A 25,791-nucleotide genomic window follows, 5' to 3' on the forward strand; every position below is an offset into this window, starting at 1 on the left:
CAGTTCAGGCAGCATCCGAGGAGCAGTAAAATCGACGTTTCGGGCAAAAGCCCTTCATCAGAAATACAGGCAGAGAGCCCTTCAGCCTTGAAGATGGCCAAAGTGCCTAACCTTTATTATGTGTTAGCGTAAATAATATGAGTGATATTAAAGTCATAACCAAAGCAAAAAGAGACAAGAAGTCTTGTCTTAAAAAATTTTTGTAACTTGCCAAACACTTAATGTATAATAAGCTTTCAAATTGCCTTTATTGTATTATAAGCCATTATGTACCTGTGTACGTATTGCCTCCCTTGTAGCGTATTTTTTGAACTGCTTCTAGCACCTCATTTGTGCTTGAGTAAGTATTCAGGTCCCACTCTGTCCTCGGTTCACCACTGTACTGAGTTAATCCTATTTTAAGAATAATCATCTTGAATAATCAGGGTGCATGTCACTGGCAATCACATGCTATCTTGCATTTTTAAAATTATTTCATGGGATGTGGGTGTCACTGGCTGGACCAGCGTTTATTGTCCAGCGCCTACAAGAGCTGGTGGAGAGCAACTTCCCTCACTATATTAACTCAGAGACATAGGACACTTATGGATGTCACTGGCCATTGTGATTTTCCCTTAATGAGTAGCTTACTAGCCATTTCATAAAGGGGTTCAGAATCTATCACAATTTTATTGATCCTGAAATAAAAGAAAAACACTGTGAATTCTGGAGACCTGAAATAAAAACAGAGTGCTAGAAAAACTCATCAGAACCATTCCAAAGAAAGGGCATTGGACTCAAAACTTTAACTCTGTTTCTCTAATCCCAAATGTTACCAGATCTGCTGAATTTTTGCAGAACTTTCTGTTTTCATTTCTGTTGACTCAGGGTCATACAGAGATCAGAAAATCACATATAAGTCAGTCATGGGTAGATAACATCATCGCATATCGATCTAAGAGGGGAAAGGACAGTAGATTCTCTTTCCTAAAGGACATTAGTGAATAAGATTAATCTTCAATATAATCTGCAAGTTACATCGTTTCTGCTAGTAATTTTTTTATTGCAAATATATTTAATTAACCAAATTTAAATTCCCTTGCTGCCACAATGGGATTGTAAACTTGCATCCGTAGGTCATTAGTCCACGTATCATGATTACTAGTCCAGTAACATTGCCACTATATTATCATTGCCTGAAGGAATTTAAAATGTCCCTATGCCTCGGTCAGTGAGTAGAGATCATTTTGTCTTTTCTTCATAAGTTACCATCTCCTGAAAGCATCCTAATTAGGATACCATTCCATGTCTGCTAGTGGTTCTCCAATATCTCGATTAAGTACTCTTCCTACGCATGAATGCAGCAAGATACTACAGTTAAATCTGACCTTGTCCTCACTGAATACTTATTCTTAAATAATTTAAGGCTGAGAGAAAGTATCCTGCTACTTTCTCTCTACTCTCACCCAAAGCTGCTGAGGACAACTTTAGCATCAGTACTGCAGTCCCAGTTATTAATTAAGCACAGATTAGAAGAGGATTTTTTGAATTACTAATAGCTTAACATTGTTTTGGATTCTCCTGCATCCCACAATGCTACCTTCCCCTCCAACTCGATTGAAAGGTCATAATGGATTACCCTATGAAACTTGAGCATAGAACATGGCTGTAGGTTTAGAAAAGGATTTATCATTATTAGATTACGTAAGCTCAGGAATAAGTTGTAAATAAAGGGTGCTTATAATTGTGAAAGGAGTTTCTTAGAACTCATTAGCAGCAATGTCTGCATATTGCCAACAGTTAGTGCCCATGGAGGTGGGTATTAAAACCAATGAAAATGCAATGAAAATTACAGCAGCATCAGTTGCCTAGATTTCCATCCAACCAGCTACTGACACAGCATGAGAAGCTTCAGCTTGATACAGGAATGCAGCTGGGGGTGGGGAAAATTTTGGACTGGAGCAGTCATCATTATGTCCTGTTGATTATTGTTATGAAATTTCAAACAGATGGATCAAGTGCTTCTAACAGCTAAACGAGGCCACCTCCCCCTCGGTCTGATCATAAATCATGATTCACTCTGGGGAGTGGGACTACTAGCACTACATTTGCATGACAGACATCACTTCCAGTCTACCTTTATGAAGCTCGGGGGAACATTCCTTCTTTTGAAACTATTACTTGTCTCTGATTATATGTGTAAATTAAGTCTTCCTTTTAATTAAATAGCACAGACAGCAGAGGAAAACTAGCCAGACCAGAGCATTAAAGGTTAAACAACAGTGCAGTACTTACCAATTCTAATTCCATTCATATCAACATGAAAAGGTGTAATTAAGTTTATCAAAAACTGACGCACCAATCGGAAGTTTACTCTGCCAATACTCCAGGATCCATCGATTAGAATTATGATATCAGCAGCAGTACTCAACTGGCACTTGAACTGAGATCCTGCAATGTCATAACAATCGTTATTATTTTAACAATGTATTGAAACAATTCAGCCACTACTACAGGAAAAAGCATTAACAAAGATTAAACCTCTAGACAGAAGTACATCATCAGAATGTGTTAAGTATTCATGAGCTGCTAATGGTATTTAGCTTACTATTACAAAAATAATTCAGAATTCACTATAAAGATGCAGTACAATTTTATCATCTTCAGGTTCAGTATGACTACTCAAAATGACATCAAAAACTTGCAATGTATGGAGAACAATCACTATTCTGCGATTTTCCTCGAATTGGCCCATTAATGACCAAATGCTAGGCTTGTTATTTAAGGACAACGGACAGGAGGACCTTGAGCTCCAAAGCAGCAGTAGGATATATTACAGGTTTCTGAAGGACAGGGCAGCACAAGTTAATGATGGCCTCTCAAAACTTTCAATAATGTAATTTGAATAGAATTAGCAATTTGCCACATTTTCAGTGGAAGGTTACTCCTCCACAGGACAGGCTAGACTGAAACCAGACTGACAAAGATGGCCGATAGCCTGACTGGCCATTGACCTACTCAGTTTGCCACTCAGCCAGATGTCCTGTTCCAAAACTGCTACTGGCAACTCAAACTATAAGTCCCATTTAGGCTTTCATACAATCGAACTGACAAACTGTCACTTGGAGGGGAGCAGCCATCGCACATTGCCATCCCATTAGGGGAGAGCCATCATGGGTTTTGGGAAAATAGCCCAAGACAAGATGAAACCAGAAGCATGAAGTGATACAGTAAACACCATATCCACTTCCTTTAGAGCGTAAAAATATCAACCTGTACATAAAAAATATGTAGAAGATAATTTTATAGTTTAGAATTCTCCTTGATAAACTTTATACATTATTATGTAACATACATTATGTAATATGAATAGACAGAAGACCATAAAGGCATATTGTTTCTGTGCCCAAAGTCCCATCCACTCAATTCATAATGCTATGTGTGATTAGCTGTGATGCATCAGAAAATTCAACTCAACGAAATAACATATTTAAATTACAAAACAGAAAAAGCTTGGAACTTTATCTTGCCTGAGCAATGTGTTTCTCAAAATGTTCTCAGCTTCATAATGATAAATTGAAGGTACATTTGGAAAGCTGTATCAAAAGCAAATCAACATACATGGGGGTTGGGGTCTGCAGGGTTCACATCTGCAGCTGGGTTGAGGTATAGATATCTAAACCCAGCCAATGACTTTTGCCCAGCACCAATTTCCGGAACTAATGCTTCCTGTATGGCATGGGTCTACTCCCACCATGTGGAATTTGCATATTCTCCCCGGGTCTGCGTGGGTTTCTGCCGGTGCTCCGGTTTCCTCCCACAGTCCAAAAATGTGCAGGTTAGGTGAATTGTCCATGCTAAATCACCCATAGAGTTAGGTAAGGGGGTAAATGTAGGGGAATGGGTCTGGGTGGGTTGCTCTTCGGAGGGTTGGTGTGGACTTTTTGGGCTGAAGGGTCTGTTTCCACACTGTAATAATCTAAAAAAAGCTGGCAGAGTCAGGAGGAGGCCCATAAATAGCCTTCAACTGGTCTTTTAAGGGCCTCAGGCCCCAAGGCCACATGTGTAGATTAGATTACTTACAATGTGGAAACAGGCCCTTCGGCCCAACAAGTCCACACCAACCCGCTGAAGCGCAACCCACCCAGACCCATTACCCTACATTTACCCCTTCACCTAACACTGCAGGCAATTTATCATGGCCAATTCACCTAACCTGCACATTTTTGGATTGTTGGAGGAAACCCATGCAGACACAGGGAGAATGTGCAAACTCCACCCAGAGAGTCGCTTGAGGCAGGAATTGAACTCGGGTCTCTGGCACTGTAAGGCAGCAGTGCTAACCACTGTACCACTGTGCCTCCCACACCTCCCCCAACATTTCAGATAGAATGGGCAAATAGGTGGCAGGAAGGTCCCCTGCTAAATGTTATGTGCTGTACAACTTCAAACACACCGGTTTGGGTGTGTAAAATCTATCTCACATATCATATGAAACCTCATTGCTATAATGATGTGATGTATTTCAGCATTAATAAATGTTACAGGAATTCCTCACCCTTGGCAGGAAATTCTTCAAACACCGGTTCTTCCTTTCGTTTGTCTTGGACCATTTTTCTTTTATTTTTAGGCAAAGTTTGTGTTGTATTTTTCACCTGCGATATTCTTCCACTTTCATTTGCAGTGATGCTCAATCTCCCTTTCATTTTATTCTCCATCGTTTTATCAGATGATTTTTTCCGTTCTGGACCTTTCACTGCAATCATTTACAAGAAGCCAAGACTGCGATTTATTCTACATCTTTTTCTCCAATCCAAAAATAGGAATATATTTGAGGCAAAATCACAAGCAAAGATTTCCCGGAGTCATGTTTAACCCTGGGCGGATGTTAGACAAGCAATATTCAGGATGTTCGTGTTGATTATCCAATTTCTTCAGTGGAAGACCCATGTCATTTACATAACTAGAGTTGAGGAAACTGACAGAGGTGGAGAGGGGAGGGTAATTGGGTCCCAGTGAGTCTGTGGAATCAGATGGATTACTTATACCCTATCTGATCACAGAAATGCTTTACATTATCAAAACCATTTTTTAAAGCAGGGGCTGCAGAGCTTCTTTCACAAACCACCAGGTAGAGTGCTCGCTGCTAACTACTCATGTATGGAGGGTGTGTAGCACAAGCTGTTCATTGGTATTGTAGGATTAAGCAAAAATCCCTACCATCTAAAACACTGGACCAAAATCCTGGAGTTTTCAAAAAACCTTTTAAAGTAAAAAAAGCAGTTAGGCTACACTCTGGGAAAAATAAACATTAACAGAGGTGGCTGCTTGGAACCTTTGTTCAGCGTGAAAATCCAATTCACACCTTGGATCTAAGAGAAAAATCAACCAGACACAGCACTCCTGACTGAAAGTGACCTCTGTACAATTCAGGCTACCCAACACATGGGGCTTCGACAGATAAGAAATGTTCAACTTCAATCAATATTCATTCACAGAGATATTACACATTCAACTTCACTCAAAATACATTCACACATACTCTTAACTGTCAGGAAGCCAACTCTCCTCAAAGGGAACACCAGTTATACAATGGCAAGTGCAGATTTGATGCAAAGATAAGGGACATGCAATTAGTATAATTTTATATTGTCCATCCCTAATTGCCTTTGAGAAGGTGGTAATATTCTTATGAATTTTTAAGGACTGTAGTTTGTAACAATCATGTCTTTAAAAACTGTGGCCTGCAAGGAAAAAGAACCATTACTTTACAAAACATAAGGATTTACCAGGATGGCTGCATAATTTCACAGCAAGAAATTAATATAATTGCAGGCCCCAATCTCACCTGAGAAAGTTGTCTCACAGAGAACTATCTGCACAGCTATCTCTAGAAGGGGGATCCTGATGGCAATCCCGAAACCTACTGACACAGACCTGTTCCATACAAGGGGAACCAACAGCAACCGACAATGACCAGCAGACCTGAGAACTGACAAGCTCCAAAAACCACTAACCCGACTGATACCACAAGGCCTCAGAAAACTGGCTTGTTAAACCATCAGAAAGAAAGGAAAACCAAGCACTCATCCAATAAATCCAAAACACATCCTACCACCAGCCTGATAGCCTACACAGTCCGGAGTCTTCATTGAAACACCGGGTATGGCAAGTGAGAATGGCCAGCTATATTTCAAAATTATATTTACCCCAGTGGTGAGCTTACATTCCCAGACCCCAAAGCATCCAACCTAGCTAGCAAGGAGGGAACGGTGAATGGTGACAGAACAGGAAACCCCAAGGGTAGGAAGTCTGATTAAAGTGTTAAAACAGCTGTTTAGCTTCTAATAATGTCTAAATCTCTGTTTAATTTGATACTGTATATAATTATCTAATTAAATAAATGTAAGATTTTTTTCCCCCTGAATTTCTCATTCCTAGGTAACTCCAGTGTCAGAACCAGGGATCTGGGGGTGATTTGAAAAATCAGCAATTACTGATCACAAACTTGAACCCTACAGTATTTCAATATTATCTTAATTTCTGTGTAAGTCACAGGATTCCAATCAATATACTAACAGCAAGACCATGGCTACCAATTCAAAGGACTCAATCAAATTGATGGGGAATGGATACTCGTTAGAATGGGGCAGTTAATAAATCAGAATGCTTTTCAGAACTTCATTTACCCTATTTCCGTGAGTTAAAAATGTACCCCTCTTTGGGCTGGTGGCAGAGCAGAATGATAAAACTATAAGCATACTTGTTTATTTTAACTACATTTCTATGACATTTTTGTTACACACAGAGGATATTTTGTCACCTTACCTCTTTTTGATTGCAGTCCATGCAATGTTTCTATTTGATGCAACTCTGTTGAATTGCTTTCAGAGAAACTAAAGTCCAATTGAGTCCCATTCTCTCCTGCTATACCTATAATCTTCTTTTTGTCTTGTTTACGTTTGAGAACTTTTTCTAAATGTTGTTGTTTCAGAACATTTACTGAAATGAAAACCATAATATGCATCACATTAAAATAAGATGACCAAATAAACAATGTTAAGTGCTAACCCAAGTTACAGAAAAATTGAGTATTTTAAATATCAAAACATAAAACAAAGAGTGTTTTATTATTTGTTCATTGTATATAGATAGTGTTGGCAAGGCCAGCATCACTACTTGCCTTGCACAAGGTGAGTGTGAGCTGTCTTATTGAATCACTGCAGTCCTTGGGGTGTCACAGTACCATTATGTTCTTACAATGCAATTTAAACAATACTGGCAGGGTCAGCATTTACTGTCCATTCCTGATTGCCTTTGAGAAGGTGGTAATATTCTACTGATATTTTAAGGACTACGATTTATAAGAATCATGTCTTTTATTTCTGTGTCTTTAAAAACTGTAGCCTGCACGGAAAAAGAACTATTACTTTACAAAACACAAGGATTTACCAGGATGGCTGCATAATTTCACAACAAGAAATTTGACACTTATGTGAACTCTGTTTTGTGGCTATGGGCTCTGGCAATTGCAGACAATCAGGAGCTAAGGACTTGCTTAAAAGTGAAGCTCATTGGTTCTCAGCTAACTGAACAGGATAGAATTGGAAGCAAGTTACTGAGATACACAGACAAAGACATGGAAGGGTGTGCTACTTTCTTCTGAGCAGAAGCTGCTTGTTCTCTGCTGTTTAGTCTTGAAGAAAACCAGTTACCTTTCCTGCACTGTTGCCGTAAGCTGTGACCTTTGAATTGTTAAATCAGAGACACTTCCCAAGTGAATCAGTCTGTATTTCTTAAAAACCAGTGGAATTTTCCAGAGAAGGACAGCTGAACACCAAAGGCTTGGCTATCTAATCTAAGATCATCTCAACATCAGAATCAAGAAATGAAGATCATTGAACTAACTATCCAGTTTTTCAGTCTCGATCAATAACCTAAGTTCCCTATTTGTTTGTCTATGTATGTGTAACAGGAGTTTATAAAATTAAAAATCACACAACACCAGGTTATAGTCCAATAGGTTTAATTGGAAGCACACTAACTTTTGATTGTCACCTGATGAAGGAGTGTCGCTCCGAAAGCTAGTGTGCTTTCAATTAAACGTGTTGGACTATAAGCTGGTGTGTGATTTTTAACTTTGTACACCCCAATCCAACACCGGCATCTCCAAATCATTTATAAAATTATATTGCTTGTTTTAAGCTTATATTTGTGAATTGTCCCTTCCTCTTCTATTTCCTTTGGCAATATCAAATTTAATATCCCATTTTCATTCTTTTCATTTCCATCTCCTTTGCCTTATTTTTTTCCTGCTTCATCTGCCAGTTCTAACTTCTTCATTCAATTCTCATGCTCAAACAGCTTCAACTGTAATTCGATATTGACAGATTCTCATGTCTGGATTAGTGGTGCTGGAAGAGCACAGCAGTTCAGGCAGCATCCGAGGAGCAGTAAAATCGACGTTTCGGGCAAAAGCCCTTCATCAGGAATACAGGCAGAGAGCCTGAAGGGTGGAGAGATAAATGAGAGGAGGGTGGGGGTGGGGAGAAAGTAGCATACAGTACAATAGGTGAGTGGGGGAGGGGATGAAAGTGATAGGTTGGGGGGAGGGTGGAGTGGATAGATGAAAAAGAAGATAGGCAGGTAGGACAAGTCATGGGGACAGTGCTGAGCTGGAAGTTTGGAACTGAGGTGAGGTGGGGGAAGGGGAAATGAGGAAACTCCTCTCTCTACAAGAACGACCTGCCTATCTTCTTTTCCACCTATCCACTTCACCCTCCCCCCCTGACCTATCACCTTCATCCCCTCCCCTACTCACCTATTGTACTCTATGCTACTTTCTCCCCACCCCCACCCTCCTCTCACATATCTCTTCCCCCTTCATCAGGAATACAAGCAGAGAGCCTGAAGGGCTTTTGCCCAAAACGTCGATTTCGCTGCTCCTTGGATGCTGCCTGAACTGCTGTGCTCTTCCAGCACCACTAATCCAGAATCTGGTTTCCAGCATCCGCAGTCATTGTTTTTACCTAGATTCTCATGTCTCATTGCCTGGGGCCTGATTTCTTGCCTATTTCCAGTAAACCTTTAATTATTTCGACCTTCTTAGCTTTGGCAGGATATTCCACCCCCAAATTACTTGCCTGTTAAATGAACTTGGCTTCTGAAATTTCATTTAAATGTGCCAAAGACAACTCTGCCACCTGGAGGTTGTTTCAAGCAGTTCCCAGTACCATTTGTTACTTGTAGTATCAAACCAGGTGTTTCTTTTAACCCTGTAGCACATAATAATAACATCTACAAATCTTTATTGCCTCCGTTGAGTGGATGATCTATCTCGGCCTCCTTCAGTGGTGCCCAGCATTAGTCAATTCGATTCAGTCCTGGTGATATCAAGGAATGGTTGGAGACTGCAAAAGCTACGAGTCCTGGCAACATTCCAGCAACAGTACTAAAGAATTGTGTTCCCTAACTTGCCAATCCCCTAGCCAAGCTCTTAGAGTACAGTTACAACACTGGCATTTACCAGACAATGGAGAAAATTGCCCAAGTGTGTTCTGTACACAAAAATCAGGACAAAACCAATGAGCCAATTACTGCCACATTAGTCTACTCTTGATCATCAATAAAGTGATGGAAGATGTCATCAATAGTGCTATCAAGCAACACCTGATCAGCAATAATCTATTGATTGACCCAACTTAGGCTCCACCGGGCCCACTCAGTTTCTGGCCTCATTTTGCCTTGGCGCAAACATGGTCAAAGAGCTGAATTCCAGAGATGAGGTGGGAAAGCCCTTGACACAAGGGTTGCATTTGACCGGGTGTGGCATCAAGAGCCCTACTAAACAGGAATCAATGGGTATTAGGTGGCACATTCTCCATTGGTTGGATTCATAACCTGGCACATAGGAAGATGGTTGCAGTTGTTGGAGGTCAGTCATCTCAGCTCCAGGACATCTCTGTAGGAGTTCATCAGGGTAGTGTCCTAAACCCAACCATCTTCAGTTGCTTCATCAATGACCTTTCCTCCATCATAAAGTGAGAAGTGGGGATGTTTGCTGTCGATTGTACAATGTATGGCATTCTTCCGATACTGAAGCAGTCCATGTTCAAATACAACAAGATATGAACAATATCCAGGCTTGGGTTTGGACAAGTAACATTTATGCCATACCAACGCTAAGCTATAGCCATCACCAATAAGAGACAACCTAACCACTGTCCTTTGACATTCAATGATGTCATCATCACTGAACACCTCCCCTCCCCCCCCCCCCCCCACCCCCACCCTCACCATCAACATCATGGGCATTACCATTGACAAGAAACTCAACTGGAGTTACCACATAAACACAGTGTCGTCAAGAGCAGGTCAGAGACTAGGAACATTGTGGAAAGTAACTCATCTCTTGACTCCTCAAAGCCTATCTATCATCTACAAGGCACAAGCCAGGACTGTGATGGAATACTCCCCACTCACCTGAATCGGTGCAGCTCCAAGAACACTCAAGAATTTTGAAACCATCTAGGACAAAACAGCCAGCTTGACTGGCACTACATCCACAAGCATCCACTTCCTCCACCATCAACCCCCAGTAGCAGCAGTGTATACTATCTACAAGAGGCACTGCAGAAATTCACCAAAGATTCTCAGACAGCATCTTCCAAACTCATAACCACTTCCATCTTGAAGTACAAGGGCAGCAGATACATGGGAATACCACCACCTTCAATACCCCTCCAAGTCAGTCACCATCCTTACTTGGAAATCTATTGCTGTTCAATCACTGTCACTGGGTCAAAATCCTGGAATTCCCTCCCTAATGGCATTATGGGTCAACTCACAGCAGATAGACTGCAATAGTTCAAGAAAGCAGCTAACTACCATTTTCTCAAGGGCCACTAGGGACAGGCCATAAATGTTGGCCAGCCACAATGCTCACTTCCCACAAGAAGTCAATTAAAAAAACGTGGGAAGGTGCACTGCTATTGGAACCTTACTACTCCTGGGACAATCATACGAGTTAAATATTTAATCATATTACTCAAAGTCCTGAATTTTCATGTCTGGTGATCTCAGGTTAACAGAAAACTCTGACCAGGTTTTCGGATTTAACGGGAAACTAATATTTATTAAAAAGAAATCAATTGTGATCAAAACCAAGCAATATTATGAATTATCAACATATAACTCTGTGACCTGAATCTCTAAACCCCTTCTTAAATCCCTATTTACCCATACAGACAAACAAACAAACAAACAAACATGACTGTTATGTATAAAAGGAAAAGATACAATGAAACATGGTTCAATGTCACCAATCTATAAGCTTCAATGAGATAGCCTTTTGCTTCCCAGGTCCAGTTTCTTATCCTTTAATAAGGTCCTTCAGAGTTTTACTGCAGACACAGAGAAAGTAGCACATTAATTGTTCAGTCATTCAGTCACTGGTAAAAGGCAATGGCTTAGAACAACTGACTGGGGAGAATAGCTAGCTACCTTTCAAATTTTACTTCACCAGAGAGAAAGAGAGTGAGAGACCCTTTCCCTGTTGCAGTTTGAAGGATAATGCCCTGTATTTTTCATGCACTCTGTTCACCTTCCCAGTGGCAAATTAGAGAGTTGTTGTCATTTTGATGACTCCTAGCCTCTACAACTGGTTTTGATCCACAATCCAAAATAAAGAAAATCTATAGGGTGTGACCTTTATGCCATCTTCAATAAGAAAGAATCTATCAACTGTCACTTGCTATTCAATGGAATTACCATTGCTCAATCCTACACTATAGAAGAATACTGGTTGAGAAAAGTCTATCAACATCCTGGGGAGTTACCATTGTCCAGAAACTGTTCTGTACTAGTCATACAAATGCTATGGCTACAAACGTAAGTAAGATGCTAGCAATCCTGCAGCGAATAATTCACCTCCTAATCCTCAAAGACTGCCCATCATTTATAAAGGCACAAATCAGGAATGTGATAGAATACTAACCACTATGCTGGGTGAATGCAGCTCCAACAACACTCAAGAAGTGTGACACCATCCAGGTCAAAACAGCCCACTTGATTGGCACCACATCCACAAACATTCACTCTCTCCACCATCGATGCTCAGTCACAGCAATGTGTATCATCTACAAGCTGCACTGCAGAAATTCACCAAGGCTCCTTGGGGAGCACCTTCCAAACCCATGACCACTACTATCTGGATGGACAAGGGTAGCAGATACATGCGAACACCAACAACAACAAGTTCCCCTTCAAGACACTCAGCATCCTGACTTGGAAACATTTGGTAGGAGTAACAAGAAGATGGATTACTGGGCTAATGGTAGGCTACTTGGTAGTGTGGATGAGCAGAGGGATCTTGTGTCCATGTACACAGATCTCTGAAAGTTGCCACCCAGATAAATAGTGCTGTGAAGAAGGCATGTGGTGTACTGGGCTTTAGTGGTAGAGGAATTGAGTTCCGGAGTCCTGAGGTCATGTTGCAGTTGTAGAAGACTCTGGTGCGGCCTCATCTGGAGTATTGTGTGCAGTTTTGGTCGCCATACTATAGGAAGGATGTGGAGGCATTGGAACGAGTGCAGAGGAGGTTTACCAGGATGTTGCCTGGCATGGTAGGAAGATCGTATGAGGAAAGGCTGAGGCACTTGGGGCTGTTCTCATTGGAGAAAGGAAGGTTTAGGGGAGATTTGATAGAGGTGTACAAGATGATTAGGGGTTTAGATAGGGTTGACAGTGAGAACCTTTTTCCGCTAATGGAGTTAGCTGTTACTAGGGGACACAGCTTTAAATTAAGGGGTGGTAGGTATAGGACAGATGTTAGGGGTAGATTCTTTACTCAGCGGGTTGTGAGTTCATGGAATGCCCTGCCAGTAGCAGTGGTGGACTCTCCCTCTTTATGGTCATTTAAGCGGGCATTGGATAAGCATATGGAGGTTATTGGGCTAGTGTAGGTTAGGTAGGCTTTGGTCGGCGCAACATCGAGGGCCGAAGGGCCTGTACTGCGCTGTATTTTTCTATGTTCTATCTCTGTTCCTTTAGTGTCACTGGGTCAAAATCCTGGAACTCCCTCCTTCATAGTTGTGGGTCTATCTCGATTAAATGGATTGCAGTGTTTCAAAAAGGCAGCTTACTTCCAACTTCTGGAGGGCAATTAGGATGCCCACATCGCATAAATAAGTAAAAAATAACCGTTAGTTCTTCAAGAAAGAATATATTTACATTCATTTTACTCTTGTATACAAAGTTTCAATATTTCTATTGATCAGACTATAGAAAAGTGATAGAACACAAGGCTCCTTGGGGAGCACCTTCCAAACCCATGACCACTACTATCTGGATGGACAAGGAGATAGGAGATTGCAAACTACATTCTTACAAATGAATTTCCTTTTGGCATAGTGATGTTCCCGTGTTCCATTTAATAGTAATATTTGCAGTGTGTACTCTTGAGTGGGAGAAAGGCCAACAACCGTTGCTTTTGCTATATTTGTCTTCAAGATTATTTCCCGGTCTAAGGTACCTGTTAAACAAACAAGGCAAAATGTACAAAAGTATCATCACGGTTACTGAGTGAGGCATTTGCCATCACTAAAATGAAATCAAGGCTCCTTATTTTAGTATAATAGCATTCTAGAGCAACTTCCCAGCTTCAGCCTCTTTAAAAGCATAAACTGTGGTAGCATGAAATATCATCTTTACTATCTTTTTACAACAAGACAGCAAATTTAATCAACAATATAAATTTGTGATGGATAATATTTGAAAAATTCTGGAACATTAATGATTTATTCATCAGCTGTAAGGGCAAAATTTGAAAGATCAATAGAGATTAACATACTTTATATGTAAATATCTTTCACTGTTGAAGTTTTGATTAGCTGGTACTTCATAGTAATGTTTGGAAAAACAATGAAGTGGAAAGCTGCAAGATTAAAGCAGCAAGTCAGTATCATGCAAGTGTGGAGAAATTAGCACCAGGCCGAGTTATCAGCTGCCAATGGGATAGACAGCAAAGAACTGATTCAAAATAACCAGAGAATAAGCCATTATTTTGTGAAACTCCACTACTGGCAGATATTGTTCACGACTGCAAACTGCCATATCTGGAATAGTAACTGCTACTTTTGAAGACTTAATAAGTAAATATTGGTGTATGTGAGCATAACAATACTGCATGCAACAAGTGGTTTATAATGGCTTGGAAATATGCAGGTTGAAGTGTATGTAGAGTTATTCTATCAGATGAACCCTTGAGGGAACAAACCAAAGTTTGACCATTTTATCAATCAGCCAAAGCGCTTTAAAAATATTTTTGGCACTCTTCCATCAGCATATTGATGTCTTTTCTATAGCAACTAATCTGTACAGACATGTAGTACTATTTTGGCAAGCAGCCAGAGAACATACTTGATATGAAAGGTATTCAAATCAGGTTTGCTTCTTTTTGCATGCTGCAGCTCCTCACATACACAGGAATACAACTTGTAACTGACTTCATGTTTAAAAAATGGAACAGCTACTTCAGTTTTATAAACTAAAATGTTCAGGAAGATATTTATGGGATGAAATTCCTCTTTTAATGAAAAGCAAGAAAATGTCTGTTTTTCTCAGTGATTAATTTGCCAACAAAATCAGGGAATACTTGGCGTCAAGATGTTCAATTCTTGAGAATGCAATTTTTGCGGGTATTTTGTGCATAAAATAAAACTGATTGAGAAAATTCTTTGATCACAGCAATTAATTTCATTACAATTTCAAAGACACTTTGATGTTGAACCGTTCAATAACTTTAATCAAGAATTGCTATGTCCACATGACAGTTTCTTGCAGTTAAATTGCTGAAGCCAGTTGTTAGTCAGACAGCAAAACTGTAAATTCTCAAAAAATCTACATTTACCAGTTTATATGTAAGTGCAATCTCATTATTTTCATTAACAATTTATAAACACTAGTGAATTGAATTTATACAGCACTTTTAAAATGTCCAAGGCATTCCACAGGAATATAATCAGATGCAAACTGACACTGAACCTAAGCAGGAAGCATTAAAACTGATGCCAAAGATTTGGCTGGAGCATCTTTAAGATGAAGAATGGTAGGAAGCAAAGTCCATGGTCTGATACCTTGGCTAAAGGGACAGCGATCAATGATAGGGCATTTTAAGTGGAAGAAGTAGAAGTGCAGTGTTGGAGGAGATTACAGAGATAAGGAGAGACAGATAAGAAAAAAAGAGCATGGAACAACTTTGAAAACAGAGATGAATATGGATTGTGAGAAATTTGGATTGATCCATTAAGTTGTTGTTATTTGTTCTTTCATTGCACAGAGTTGGAATTAAATGTGTGAGATGAACATCTGTATTGGTAGATCAGTTACTATTGAAGATCAGTGAACACAGGACTGAAGGGTAACCAGGAGGCAGCAGAATTATGGATGAGAAGCCTAAATCAATAATAAAGTTAAAGATTGTGAGATTATATAACTGCAAATCAGTAGCAGAATTTCTAATACTATATCTTTCTGTAACTAGCAGATTGGTACTCTGAAGGAAGTTAAAGCTGATGCTAAATGAATAAGCTGTTATTATGATAACACAAAAAAAAACTTCTAGTGTCAGGCCATCTTTTTAATATTCAGTTTAAATTCAAGCATTGTTGGATGGAAATATTTTTTTTGACCACAAAACTAGAGGAGCATCCAACCATTGATCATATACAGCTCTGAAAAGGAAGCTAAAGACAACAAATATTAAAGATATTAAACCCCATCCCTCCTAATGAAGTTCATATTTTAGTTTCAATGGGCTCGACCCTGTCACTGAACACTATGCTGGTGCTATACTTACCATTGTCAATGCTTACTACAGAGGAACCTCAATTATCCGAATACAAGTTACCTGAAAATCAGATTATCCGAAGGAGATCTCGAAGTCCCGACAGAAACATTACATCAAAGACGTGTTTCCAACAGTGATCACGTCTTTTGTTTACAGTAATTAAACAGGCACCATCTCCAAATCACTGACCTCCCACCCTTTCTCTCTCAACACACTTTCCCTGGAGTTCTACAGAGGGGTGTACCCTAAACACCACTTCTCCAGATAATCTCTCCAACATTGTCCAGTACAGGGCAAACGTGGAACCTGTCAAAAAGTTGCAGTAAAATGTTGTGTGTGTGTGTGTGTGTGTGTGTGTGTGTGTGTGTGTGTGTGTGTGTCTGGGCTATTTGGAGACTTACCCCATAAAAGGCTGCTGCAGCAGCAGTCTTGTTGTTGGTGTACAGTCCAGCTACCTGGAGAGGGGGCGGTGTTGGACGGGCGGGGACGGGCAGGGGAGGGAGCGGCGTTGGATGGGGTTGGGGGAGCAGGCGGGGGGGCAGATGGAGTTGGGAGCGGGGTGGCAGTGTTGGACAGGATTGGGGGGCCGGTGTTGGGGGGCTGGGTGGCAGTCTTGGACGGGGTTGGGGGGGCAGTGTTGGGGGCCAGGTGCAGGGCTGGACGTGGTTGGGGGGGTGCTGTTGGGGGGGGGGTCGGATGGCATTGTTGGATGCGGTTGGGGGGGGCGGTGTTGGGGGATGGGTGGCAGTGTTGGACGGGGTTGGGGGGTGATGTTGGTTGGCCGGGTAGCAGTGTTGGACGGGGTTGGGGGGGTGGTGTTGGGGGGCCGGTGGCAATGTTGGACGGGGTTGGGGGGCAGGGTTGGGGGGCCAGGTGGCAGTGTTGGACGGGTTGGGGGGGCGGTGTTGGACAGGGTTGAGGCAGTGTTGGGGCGGGATCTCATGTGCTGTGTGCTGCAGCAGTCTCCTGAACGAGGAGCAGACTTTAAAAACTCCGAACCCCAGAGAAAAGGCATTTAATCAATTAACCAAATAATCGATTTTCCAAATGAAATAGTGCCTGCCCATCTAGTTTGGATAATCGAGATTCCCCTGTACCAGGTTATCACTCTTTCATATGTAGGGAGTTACTTACAGAGCTACGGAGACAAAGCCAGGAACTTGGTGATGGGAGCAGGAAGGGAGATATGGGTGGGTAAAAGTGAGCAGTAAAAGACAAAATTACAGAGATGAAGCTAGTCATCAAAAGTATCTGAAGCTCTGAGTGGGTTTTGGGCCAGGACAAGGTTGAGTGATTTAAATGCATTTGCTAATTTAACTTTGGGGAGCATGATATCTTAAGAGTTGAGCCTCAGCTATAAGCCATTGGTCAGTTAGTTGCTTGGGACAGGCAACAGCGGCAGCTGCAGCAAGCCAATGGACAAAGGAGAAAATGTGAGTAACCAAGGTGAGGGCCAGCATTAAGGTATGGCTCACTTATGTCAGTATAGAAGATTACTTCCAAAGAAGTAACAAGGAACAGAGGGTTGGACGACTGCCTGATCAGCCTGGACCAGGAGAAAGCCTTTGACAGGATATCACACAAGTATATGAGAGATATTCTCTTCAAAATGGGCTTTGGGGAGGGTATCTGCAATTGGATCAGACTGTTCTACACCAATATTGTCAGTGCAGTCTCAATCAATGGGTGGGAATCAGATAGCTTCCCAGTCAGATCTGGGGTCAGGCAGGGCTGCCCTCGCTCTCCTGCCTTGTTTGTTTGCTGCATAGAGCCATTTGCCGAGTCCATCAGGAAGAATGCGAGCCTGAGAGGGGTAACTATTCCTGGCAGGGGGGGGCCTGCAGGTTAAGGTCTCCATGTACATGGATGCCGTTGCCGTTTTCTGCTTGGATCCGCTGTCCGTGTGCAGACTCATGTGCATATGTGACCAGTTCGAACGGGCCTCGGGGGCCAAGGTAAACCGAGGCAAGAGCGAGGCCATGTTCTTCGGGCACTGGGCCGACCAATCCTTGATCCCCTTCACCGTCAGGACCGACCACTTGAAGGTGCTCGATATTTGGTTCGGGGGGGGCTGGGGCGTGCGCCAAGTCTTGGGAGGAGCGTATCAGCAAAGTGAGGCAGAAACTGCACAGATGGAAGCTACGGTCGCTCTCCATCGCGGGAAAAAACCTTGTCATCAGGTGTGAGGCACTGCCATTGCTGTTATACGTGGCACAGGTCTGGCCTATTCCCAGAACCTGTGCCGCTGCAGTCACCCGGGCCATCTTTCAGTTTATATGGAAGTCAAAGATGAACCGGGTCCGAAGGGACTCGCTGTACAAAGATCTGGGAAACGGGAGAAAAAATACACCCAATGCCACCCTCACCCTGATGGCCACCTTTGTGTGTGGCTGCACCAAGCTGTGCGTGGATCCCCGGTACCCAAACACCAAGTGTCACTACGTACTGAGGTTCTACCTGTCCCCAGTTTTGCGAAGGATGGGCCTGGCCTCGCTGCCGCGGAACGCTCTGAGTAGTTGGACCGTTCCATATCACCTGTCCTTCGTGGAGAAGTTTATGAAGAAAAACACCTTTGACCACAAGCGCATCAGGAAGTGGTCAGCACGTAGTGTCCTTGAGACCCTTCGGGAAAAGGAGAGGGTGGATCCTATCGAGCAGTTCCCTGAGCAGACTGTCAAAGCCATTTGGCAGAATGCCTCATCGCCAGAACTTTCCAACAAGCACCAAGACATGGCTTGGCTGGTGGTGAGAAGGGCTGTGCCTATGAGATCCTTTATGCACGCCCGGACTCTCAGCCGCACCGCACGCTGCCCTCGAAGCGGCTGCGGGGGAGAACGAGACTGTCACACACCTCCTTCTGGAATGTGCCTACGCAGAAGAAGTCTGGAGAGGAATACAGTGGTGTTTGTCGAGGTTTTTCCCGAGCAGCGCTGTGACGCGGGACTCCGTGCTACGGCCTGTTCCCCGGGATGCACACCGAGACGAACATCAACTGTGCCTGGAGGATCATCAATTCAGTGAAGGATGCTCTCTGGGCTGTCCGAAACCTGTTGATCTTCCAGCTGAAGGAGTTGACCCCAACTGAGTGTTGCAGACTGGCACATTCCAAGGTCCAGGACTACGTGCTGAGGGACGCGCTGAAGCTTGGGGCAGCTACTGCCAAGGCACGGTGGGGAAAGACCACCATGTAACATCTGCCTTCCTAAAGAAGAACAGGGGGCCCATGCAGTCATTTGGGCTCTGCTGACGCCTCAGCTAAATATATGGGCATATGATTGAAAAATGTACAGACCTGTATATAACAATGATAAATCCCGATCTGTGTATGTAAATGTGTATGGCGTGACCAACTGTACAGACCATCAAATTATTTTATGAATAAAGTATATTTTTGAAATAAAAAAAACAAGGAACACAGAATGGGGAGGCAGAGTTGGCAACACTTAGGTTAAAATAGATTAAAATCCAACAAACTCCACGTCACCTCATCCTACAAAAAATTGTTCAGAAGTTCAATTCACAAATTGGTCCCAAAGTCCTATCAGGGAAATTACCCGTCATAATTTTCAGAGATTGTTAGCAGAAAATTGAAACATTATATTGAAAATGTACATATTTAGTAAGATGTCGTGAAATTGTTAAGACTTTTTTTCATAGAAACTGTGAGGACAGTCAAAAGAGTTAGGTGTGTTAGAAATTTTGTAACTGAAAATTAAACAGAGGAAGATGGCAAGGAGGGGAAGGAATGGCCAACAAGATTCCTATCAAAACAATAATCTGTCTTTTATCCTTTCAAATAAAAACACTTCCTGCATTGCATTTTTTTTCATTTTATTCAGACACACCCTTGGGTTAGGTTTCTCTCACTCCTTCTATCTGCTTTAAACTGCAAACAAATTCAATAGCTTTGTGTGTTTCTTTTCTTTCATTCATGTCAGTGAAGATGCCCTCCCAGTTTAATGCAGTGAAAATTAATGTTAAACTGCCAAAAGGAGAATTCCTACATTGATTCAGCTTTTTTTTCACTAGATAATGAAATATTGCCAAATACACTTTTCCATTCTTGTGAATGAGTGAAAGCTTAGAAAATATTAAGGTATTTCAACTTGATATGAAAACTCTTGCCGAGATTATGTGGTGCAGTGGTTGTGCCCCTGCCTTGGAGTTAGAAGTTCTGGGTTCAAGTCTCACTCCAGGACTTGGATGCTCAAGGAAAGTGCATCATGCTGCAGATGAACAGGTTGAGTAATAACTTGCAAATATTTTCAACATTTGACAAAAGTGTATATGAATGAAAGCAGGTGAGATACATGGTCAGCTTCCTGATAGATATAAATTGGAGACTCTACTATTTCTATCTATAGCTTCAGGCTACATGATGCACGTATAACAAAGTGACTGTGGTCATACAAACTAAGGTTCATTGGGGTGGAGTTGGAAAGGCTGGTTTGTTCAGTTGGCTGAACAGCCATTGTGGATCAGATGGTGCCAACAGCACAAGATATAGCTCCTCGTTCCAGATAGGCAAGCTTTTGCAGTACCCATGTTGGAGATGTTAGGTACAACCTGCCTTTGGGCAGGAAACTAAAAAAGATGAAAGACCTTAGTTTGCTCAGTTTCATAGAGCCATACAGCACGGAAACAGACACTTTGTTCCAACCAGTCCATGCCAACCATAATCCCAAATTAAACCAGTCCCATCTGCCTGCTCCTGGCCTATATCCCTCAAAATATCCCTTATTCATGTAATTATCCAAATATATTTTAAATATTGCAACTGTACCCATGCCCACCACTTCATCTCGAAATTCATTCTAAACACAAACCATTCAGTGTAAACAACACCCCATGTCTTTTTAAAAACTTTCTCCTCTTACCTTAAAAATATGCCCCTAGTCTTGGAATCTCCCTTCTCTAAAGAAAAGACACCTGCCATTGACCTTATCTATGCCCCTCGTGATTTTATAAACCTTTATAGAGGTCACTCCTCAACCTCCTAATCTCCAGTGAAAAATATCCCAGCCTATCCAGCCTCTGCTTATAACTCAAACTCTCTGTTCCCAGATCATTCTTGCAAATCTTTTCTGAACCATCTCCAGCTTAATACTATTCTTAATATAACAAAGTGACTGGAACTAGACATAGTAATATAGAAGAGGCCGAACCAATGTCCTGTACAACTTCAACAGGACATCCAACTCCTTTACTCAAAGACCTGAGCAATGAAGGCCAGCGTGCTAAATCCCTCTTAACCATCTTTTCTACATGTGATGCAAACTTCAAAGAATTATGTATCTGAATCCCTGTCTCTCTGTTCTACAACACTACCCTACTTTAAGTTGTATTAAATTTTGTTTTATCAAAATGCAATATCTCACATTATCCAAATTAAACTCCATCTGCCTCTTCTCAGCCCTTTGAGCCAACTGACCAAGATCTCTTTGTAATCTTAGATAACCTCCTTCATTATCCTCAATATGACCAATTTGGTGTCATCCGCAAACGTACTAACCATATTCTCTAAATCATTTACATAAACGACAAACAAAAGTGGACCCAGCACTGAGCCCTGTGGAACATCGCTGATCACAGGCCTCCAATCTGAAAATAACCCTCCACCAGCACTCTGTCTCCTGTTGTTTGGCCAATTTTGTATCCAATCAACAAGCTCATCCTGAATCCCATGCAATCTTACGTTAATAATCTTATTGTGCCTGCACGATTCCTTGTAATAAAATGAAAACTACCTCAGAAGGGTCATTCACTAGTTCACTCACTGGTTATTGTTGTTAATTGATCTTGTCAGGGCAAGAGAAAGAATATTATAATTGGCCCTCGCATCCCTAAGGTAGGACGGAGAATATCAGCAAATATTTCCAATCCTGATTATTCTCCATTGACCTGAACTACAAAAGTCATTGGGTTTTTTTGTGTTGGACTTGTAGTGCAGTCCAGGTTTGAGTCCCACACCAGGACTTGATGGCTGCAGAAAGTAGATTCATAACTTTGCCAACAATGTTGATTATCAGCTTGTAAATTCTTCTAATGTGCCTGATGGCACGCAGTCTCCTTGTCACCCACCCACACAAAGCAATGGCAATCCTCTGTAGTATGCTACCCATACACATAGATGAACAGAAGTCCATGACCTAAGAGCATAGGACAGACAGATGAAGACCACCGTTCATCAATATGAAGTGAGGATAGATTTGAGATGATTAGTGACCACATCTACTCATCACTCCATGTTCAAACATTAGACGGACATTCACTGCACACGAACAACTTGCGTGAGATGCTTAAAGTGCTGCTGGGACCCAGGCTTCTCTACCCAGCATCAGTCACCATTATCAAGAGACTTAGATTTGAAAACTACAAAAATGTATATGTAGAATTTACTTTTCGCCAGAGTAAAAACAAAAGTCCTCTTACCTGCAGATGGTTTTACTCGTACTTTATACCCCTGTCTGTTTCCATCAACCTCTTTCCATTTCATCTGCAGTCTATCTTCAGACAGAACAGTTAATTTCAACCTCCCTAATTGTACAAACAAAATAATTAAAACAAAGTATTTCAAGTAAATATATAAGCATGTTTAAAGATGTAAATAAATAGTGAGGATTAAATGTTACTTGAATAACATATTAATATAGCATGAGGATGAGTCTTGAGTCCAGAAGTGTATCATCTTGCAAAACTTGGGATTCTATTCATCTATTCCACACTGCACTTGTAGGACTGCTGGATAACTTAAAAGCTGCAAAGTAAATTGCTCCCATGTGAAAGTTACTAAGTTTTCAGAGCCTGGGCATTAAGCTCCACCATTCATGATATGATGACAAAACTTAGCAAAAAAACAAAGATAATTTGAAATAAAGTGCTTCAGAGGGCGGAGCAAGGGACAGAAAAGATGGGTCCTGAGCATCTCCTGTTCCCATGTTTGGATCAAACAGAACATAATGGTGCAGCATAGAAAGTGGTCGATCTGCGTCTTGAATCTGCATCAGTTTTCTCCGACCCCCTCCCTGCTACTGATCTTTCCCTGCTCTGCTGTGTCTTAAACGTTTTATCCAATTTCCTTTCAAACACCAGTTTGTATCTTCTACTGCAAGTTGAGTGAGGGAGTGTATTCCAAAACCACACTTTATGTAAACGTTTTTCCTCATGTTGCGTTTATAGAGTCATAGAGATGTACAGCACAGAAACAGACCCTTCGGTCCAACCCATGCATGCCGACCAGATATCCCAACCCAATCTCGTCCCACCTGCCATCACCCGGCCCATATTCCTCCAAACCCTTCTATTCATATACCCATCCAAATGCCTTTCAAATGTTGCAATTTTACTAGCCTCCACCACTTCCTCTGGCAGCTCATTCATACACATACCACCCTCTGCAGGAAAAAGTTGCCCCTTAGGTCTCTTTTATACCTTTCCCCTCTCACCCTAAACCGATGCTGTCTAATTCTGGACTCCCTCACCTCAGGGAAAAGATTTTGTCTCTTTATCCTACCCATGTCCTCATGAGTTTGTAAACCTCTATAAGGTCACCCCTCAGCCTCCAACGCTCCAGAGAAAACAGCCCCAGCCTGTTCAGCCTCTCCCTATCGCTCAAATCCTCCAACTCTGGCAACATCCTTGTAAATCTTTTCTGAACCATTTCAAGTTTCACAACATCTTTCTGATAGGAACGAGACCAGAAATGCATGCAATATTCCAACATTGGCCTAATCAATGTCCTGTGCAGCTGCAACATAACCTCCTGACTCCTGTACTCAATACTCTGACCAATAAAGGAAGGCATACCAAACGCATTCTTCACTATCCTATCTTCCTACGACTCCACTTTCAAGGAGCTATGAACCTGCACTCCAAGGTCTCTTTGTGCAGCAGCACTCCCGAGGACCTTACCATTAAGTTTGTTTTTTTTTTGCCAGTCAACCTTTGAAGTTAAATCTGGTCCGTCTAATTCGCAATCATACTTTCAGCCACTGGAAGCAGTTGTGATTCAGCCTGTAATAGTATATACAGTTATTCATGATTTTATTCAATACTGTCAAGTCCCCTTGTATTTTTTGGTTCTAAGGAGAATACTTCCTGTAGTTGCCCATCCCTGCAGCTACACTAGTAAAATTATTTTAAAGTCTCCACAAAGCCTTCAAACCCTTCTTCCACCAAGGAATTGGAAACCATAATCTCAGGTTCAACAAAAATATTTCACTTTTGTGGTTTATGTTTCTATTTATAATGGCCATTGAAAGTACAGGTTCTAGCATGATGGCTTTACAACCATGGTATTGTCAAATAGTTGCACAATTTGCTCATATCATTTAAACAGATCAACTTCTTGGAAACCGACACTATAACAAAATATATTTTAGAGACTTTTCTTAGATTTGCTGGAGAGGCAATTTATTGGTTTTCAGAAGCTACTAATAGACCAATAGGTGGCAATTAGTGAGTAATGATTGGAATGAGGAAGGAAGTGGAGTGAAATTGGGGAGGGGGAAGAAAGGAGGCTGCAGGGGAAAGAAGGAGGGTAGTATAAGTGTAGAGCAGGAATGAAAAAGCTATAAATTGAGGGGGAAAATAAAAAGAAAAACTGCAAGATGAGGAGGCTAAAAAGGAAAAGACAATTGTTTAAAATTTTCAATGAAAGAATACTCAATTAACTGGGAACTGGGAAAACCTGATATTACTGAGATGTTCCTTGTAAGTTAGTGAAATCTCCAGTTTAGGACTGCAAATAGGAAGAAAATACAGTTATTATGATGAACAATTTGAAAATTGTTAATATAAGAGAATAACAATGCTGATTTGATGAGAATGACCACTGAATTGGACCAGAGTGATCAGAATTAATATTCTACTCTCTGAGTGTCTATCTGACAACATGCTCTGGATAAGTGAGAATTTTATTCAACTGAATATTGGTAAGAGAAATGATATTCTACTTTAAGCCTGGCCATAAGTTCAAAAGCTGAGACACACACACACTCAGATCCCTTCCAGGTGCTCACTTAGGTTTGTTATGCATCAGACCAGAATCCCTCAAAATATTTTAAGAAGGTAGCTCAGACTCTAACTTTTTCTTATCTTAAGGCAAATGTGAAGTGCTGTGTTCCAGAATGCAATGTGACCGATCAAACATTAAGCAAAAACACCATTTATTTAATCACCATACTTAAAATACAAACAAAACATAGAATAACAACTCTATTGAAAAACTTAATTGAATAATAGACACAGTAACTATTACTAATTAATGTTCCAAAATAGTAATATCCCATGCACACACCCCTTGGTAAAAAGGCAAATTCAGACACAGATTCTCACATGCAGATCTCTAATCCAAGAGGGAAAGGACTTCAAGAGAAAATTCACAGAAAGTAACAGCCAGGAGACATTTACTGAAACTTTCAATTTTGTTGAAACCCCAACAGTACCTGATGCTCCTGAAAAAACAAAACTCAGAAATCTGGATCTGAGAGAGCGGGTCACATCTATTCAAGTTGTTAAAAAAAGCTAAGGCTTTCCAAGCTACTTACTCAGGTGGTCTTGGTAGACTGCTCGGTGTCTCTGTCTTACAACTTCTCTTTTAAAAAAAGGACAAAATAAGCTCTTAAAGCCACAATATCATCACAGGTTCCCCCAAACTTATATTCCATTCATACACATTCTTATCTAATTTTATCTTTCAATCTTCCCTTTCCTTCTTCCACAATAAGCAGAGCATTCAGTCATCTTGCTTCCATTTGGCCAAAATGTCCTCCGTTACCTTTTTCTTTCCTTGCCTTAAAACTTCTCTATACTTTAAAAGCTTCTTCTAATCCTCTTTTTCACTCTTGCTTTTAATCATGCAGATGAAACCCTACAATTTATTTCCAATGCAGACTAGTCAGCATTTCCAAAGAGGAGTCATTCTAGACTCAAAGCATTAACTTAATTTCTTTCTACAGATGCAG

General features: G+C 41.2%; 1 protein-coding gene across 4 annotated transcripts in view; it reads right to left on the reverse strand.

Annotated features, from left to right (window-relative positions):
• Positions 1-25,791, reverse strand: part of LOC132822938 (collagen alpha-1(XX) chain-like) — a 216,384-nt gene that overhangs the window by 160,528 nt on the left and 30,065 nt on the right. For all 4 annotated transcript variants that reach the window (XM_060836364.1, XM_060836363.1, XM_060836366.1 and 1 more), the window contains exons 3-8: positions 22,259-22,363; positions 13,367-13,510; positions 6,808-6,981; positions 4,538-4,735; positions 2,275-2,430; positions 274-393 (exon numbers count right to left, since the gene is read on the reverse strand). In XM_060836364.1, coding sequence (XP_060692347.1) covers positions 274-393; positions 2,275-2,430; positions 4,538-4,735; positions 6,808-6,981; positions 13,367-13,510; positions 22,259-22,363 — 897 coding nt within the window. The remainder of the gene's footprint in view (positions 1-273; positions 394-2,274; positions 2,431-4,537; positions 4,736-6,807; positions 6,982-13,366; positions 13,511-22,258; positions 22,364-25,791) is intronic.

Source organism: Hemiscyllium ocellatum, chromosome 15 (genome assembly GCF_020745735.1).
Source record: "Hemiscyllium ocellatum isolate sHemOce1 chromosome 15, sHemOce1.pat.X.cur, whole genome shotgun sequence".
NCBI lineage: Eukaryota > Metazoa > Chordata > Chondrichthyes > Orectolobiformes > Hemiscylliidae > Hemiscyllium > Hemiscyllium ocellatum.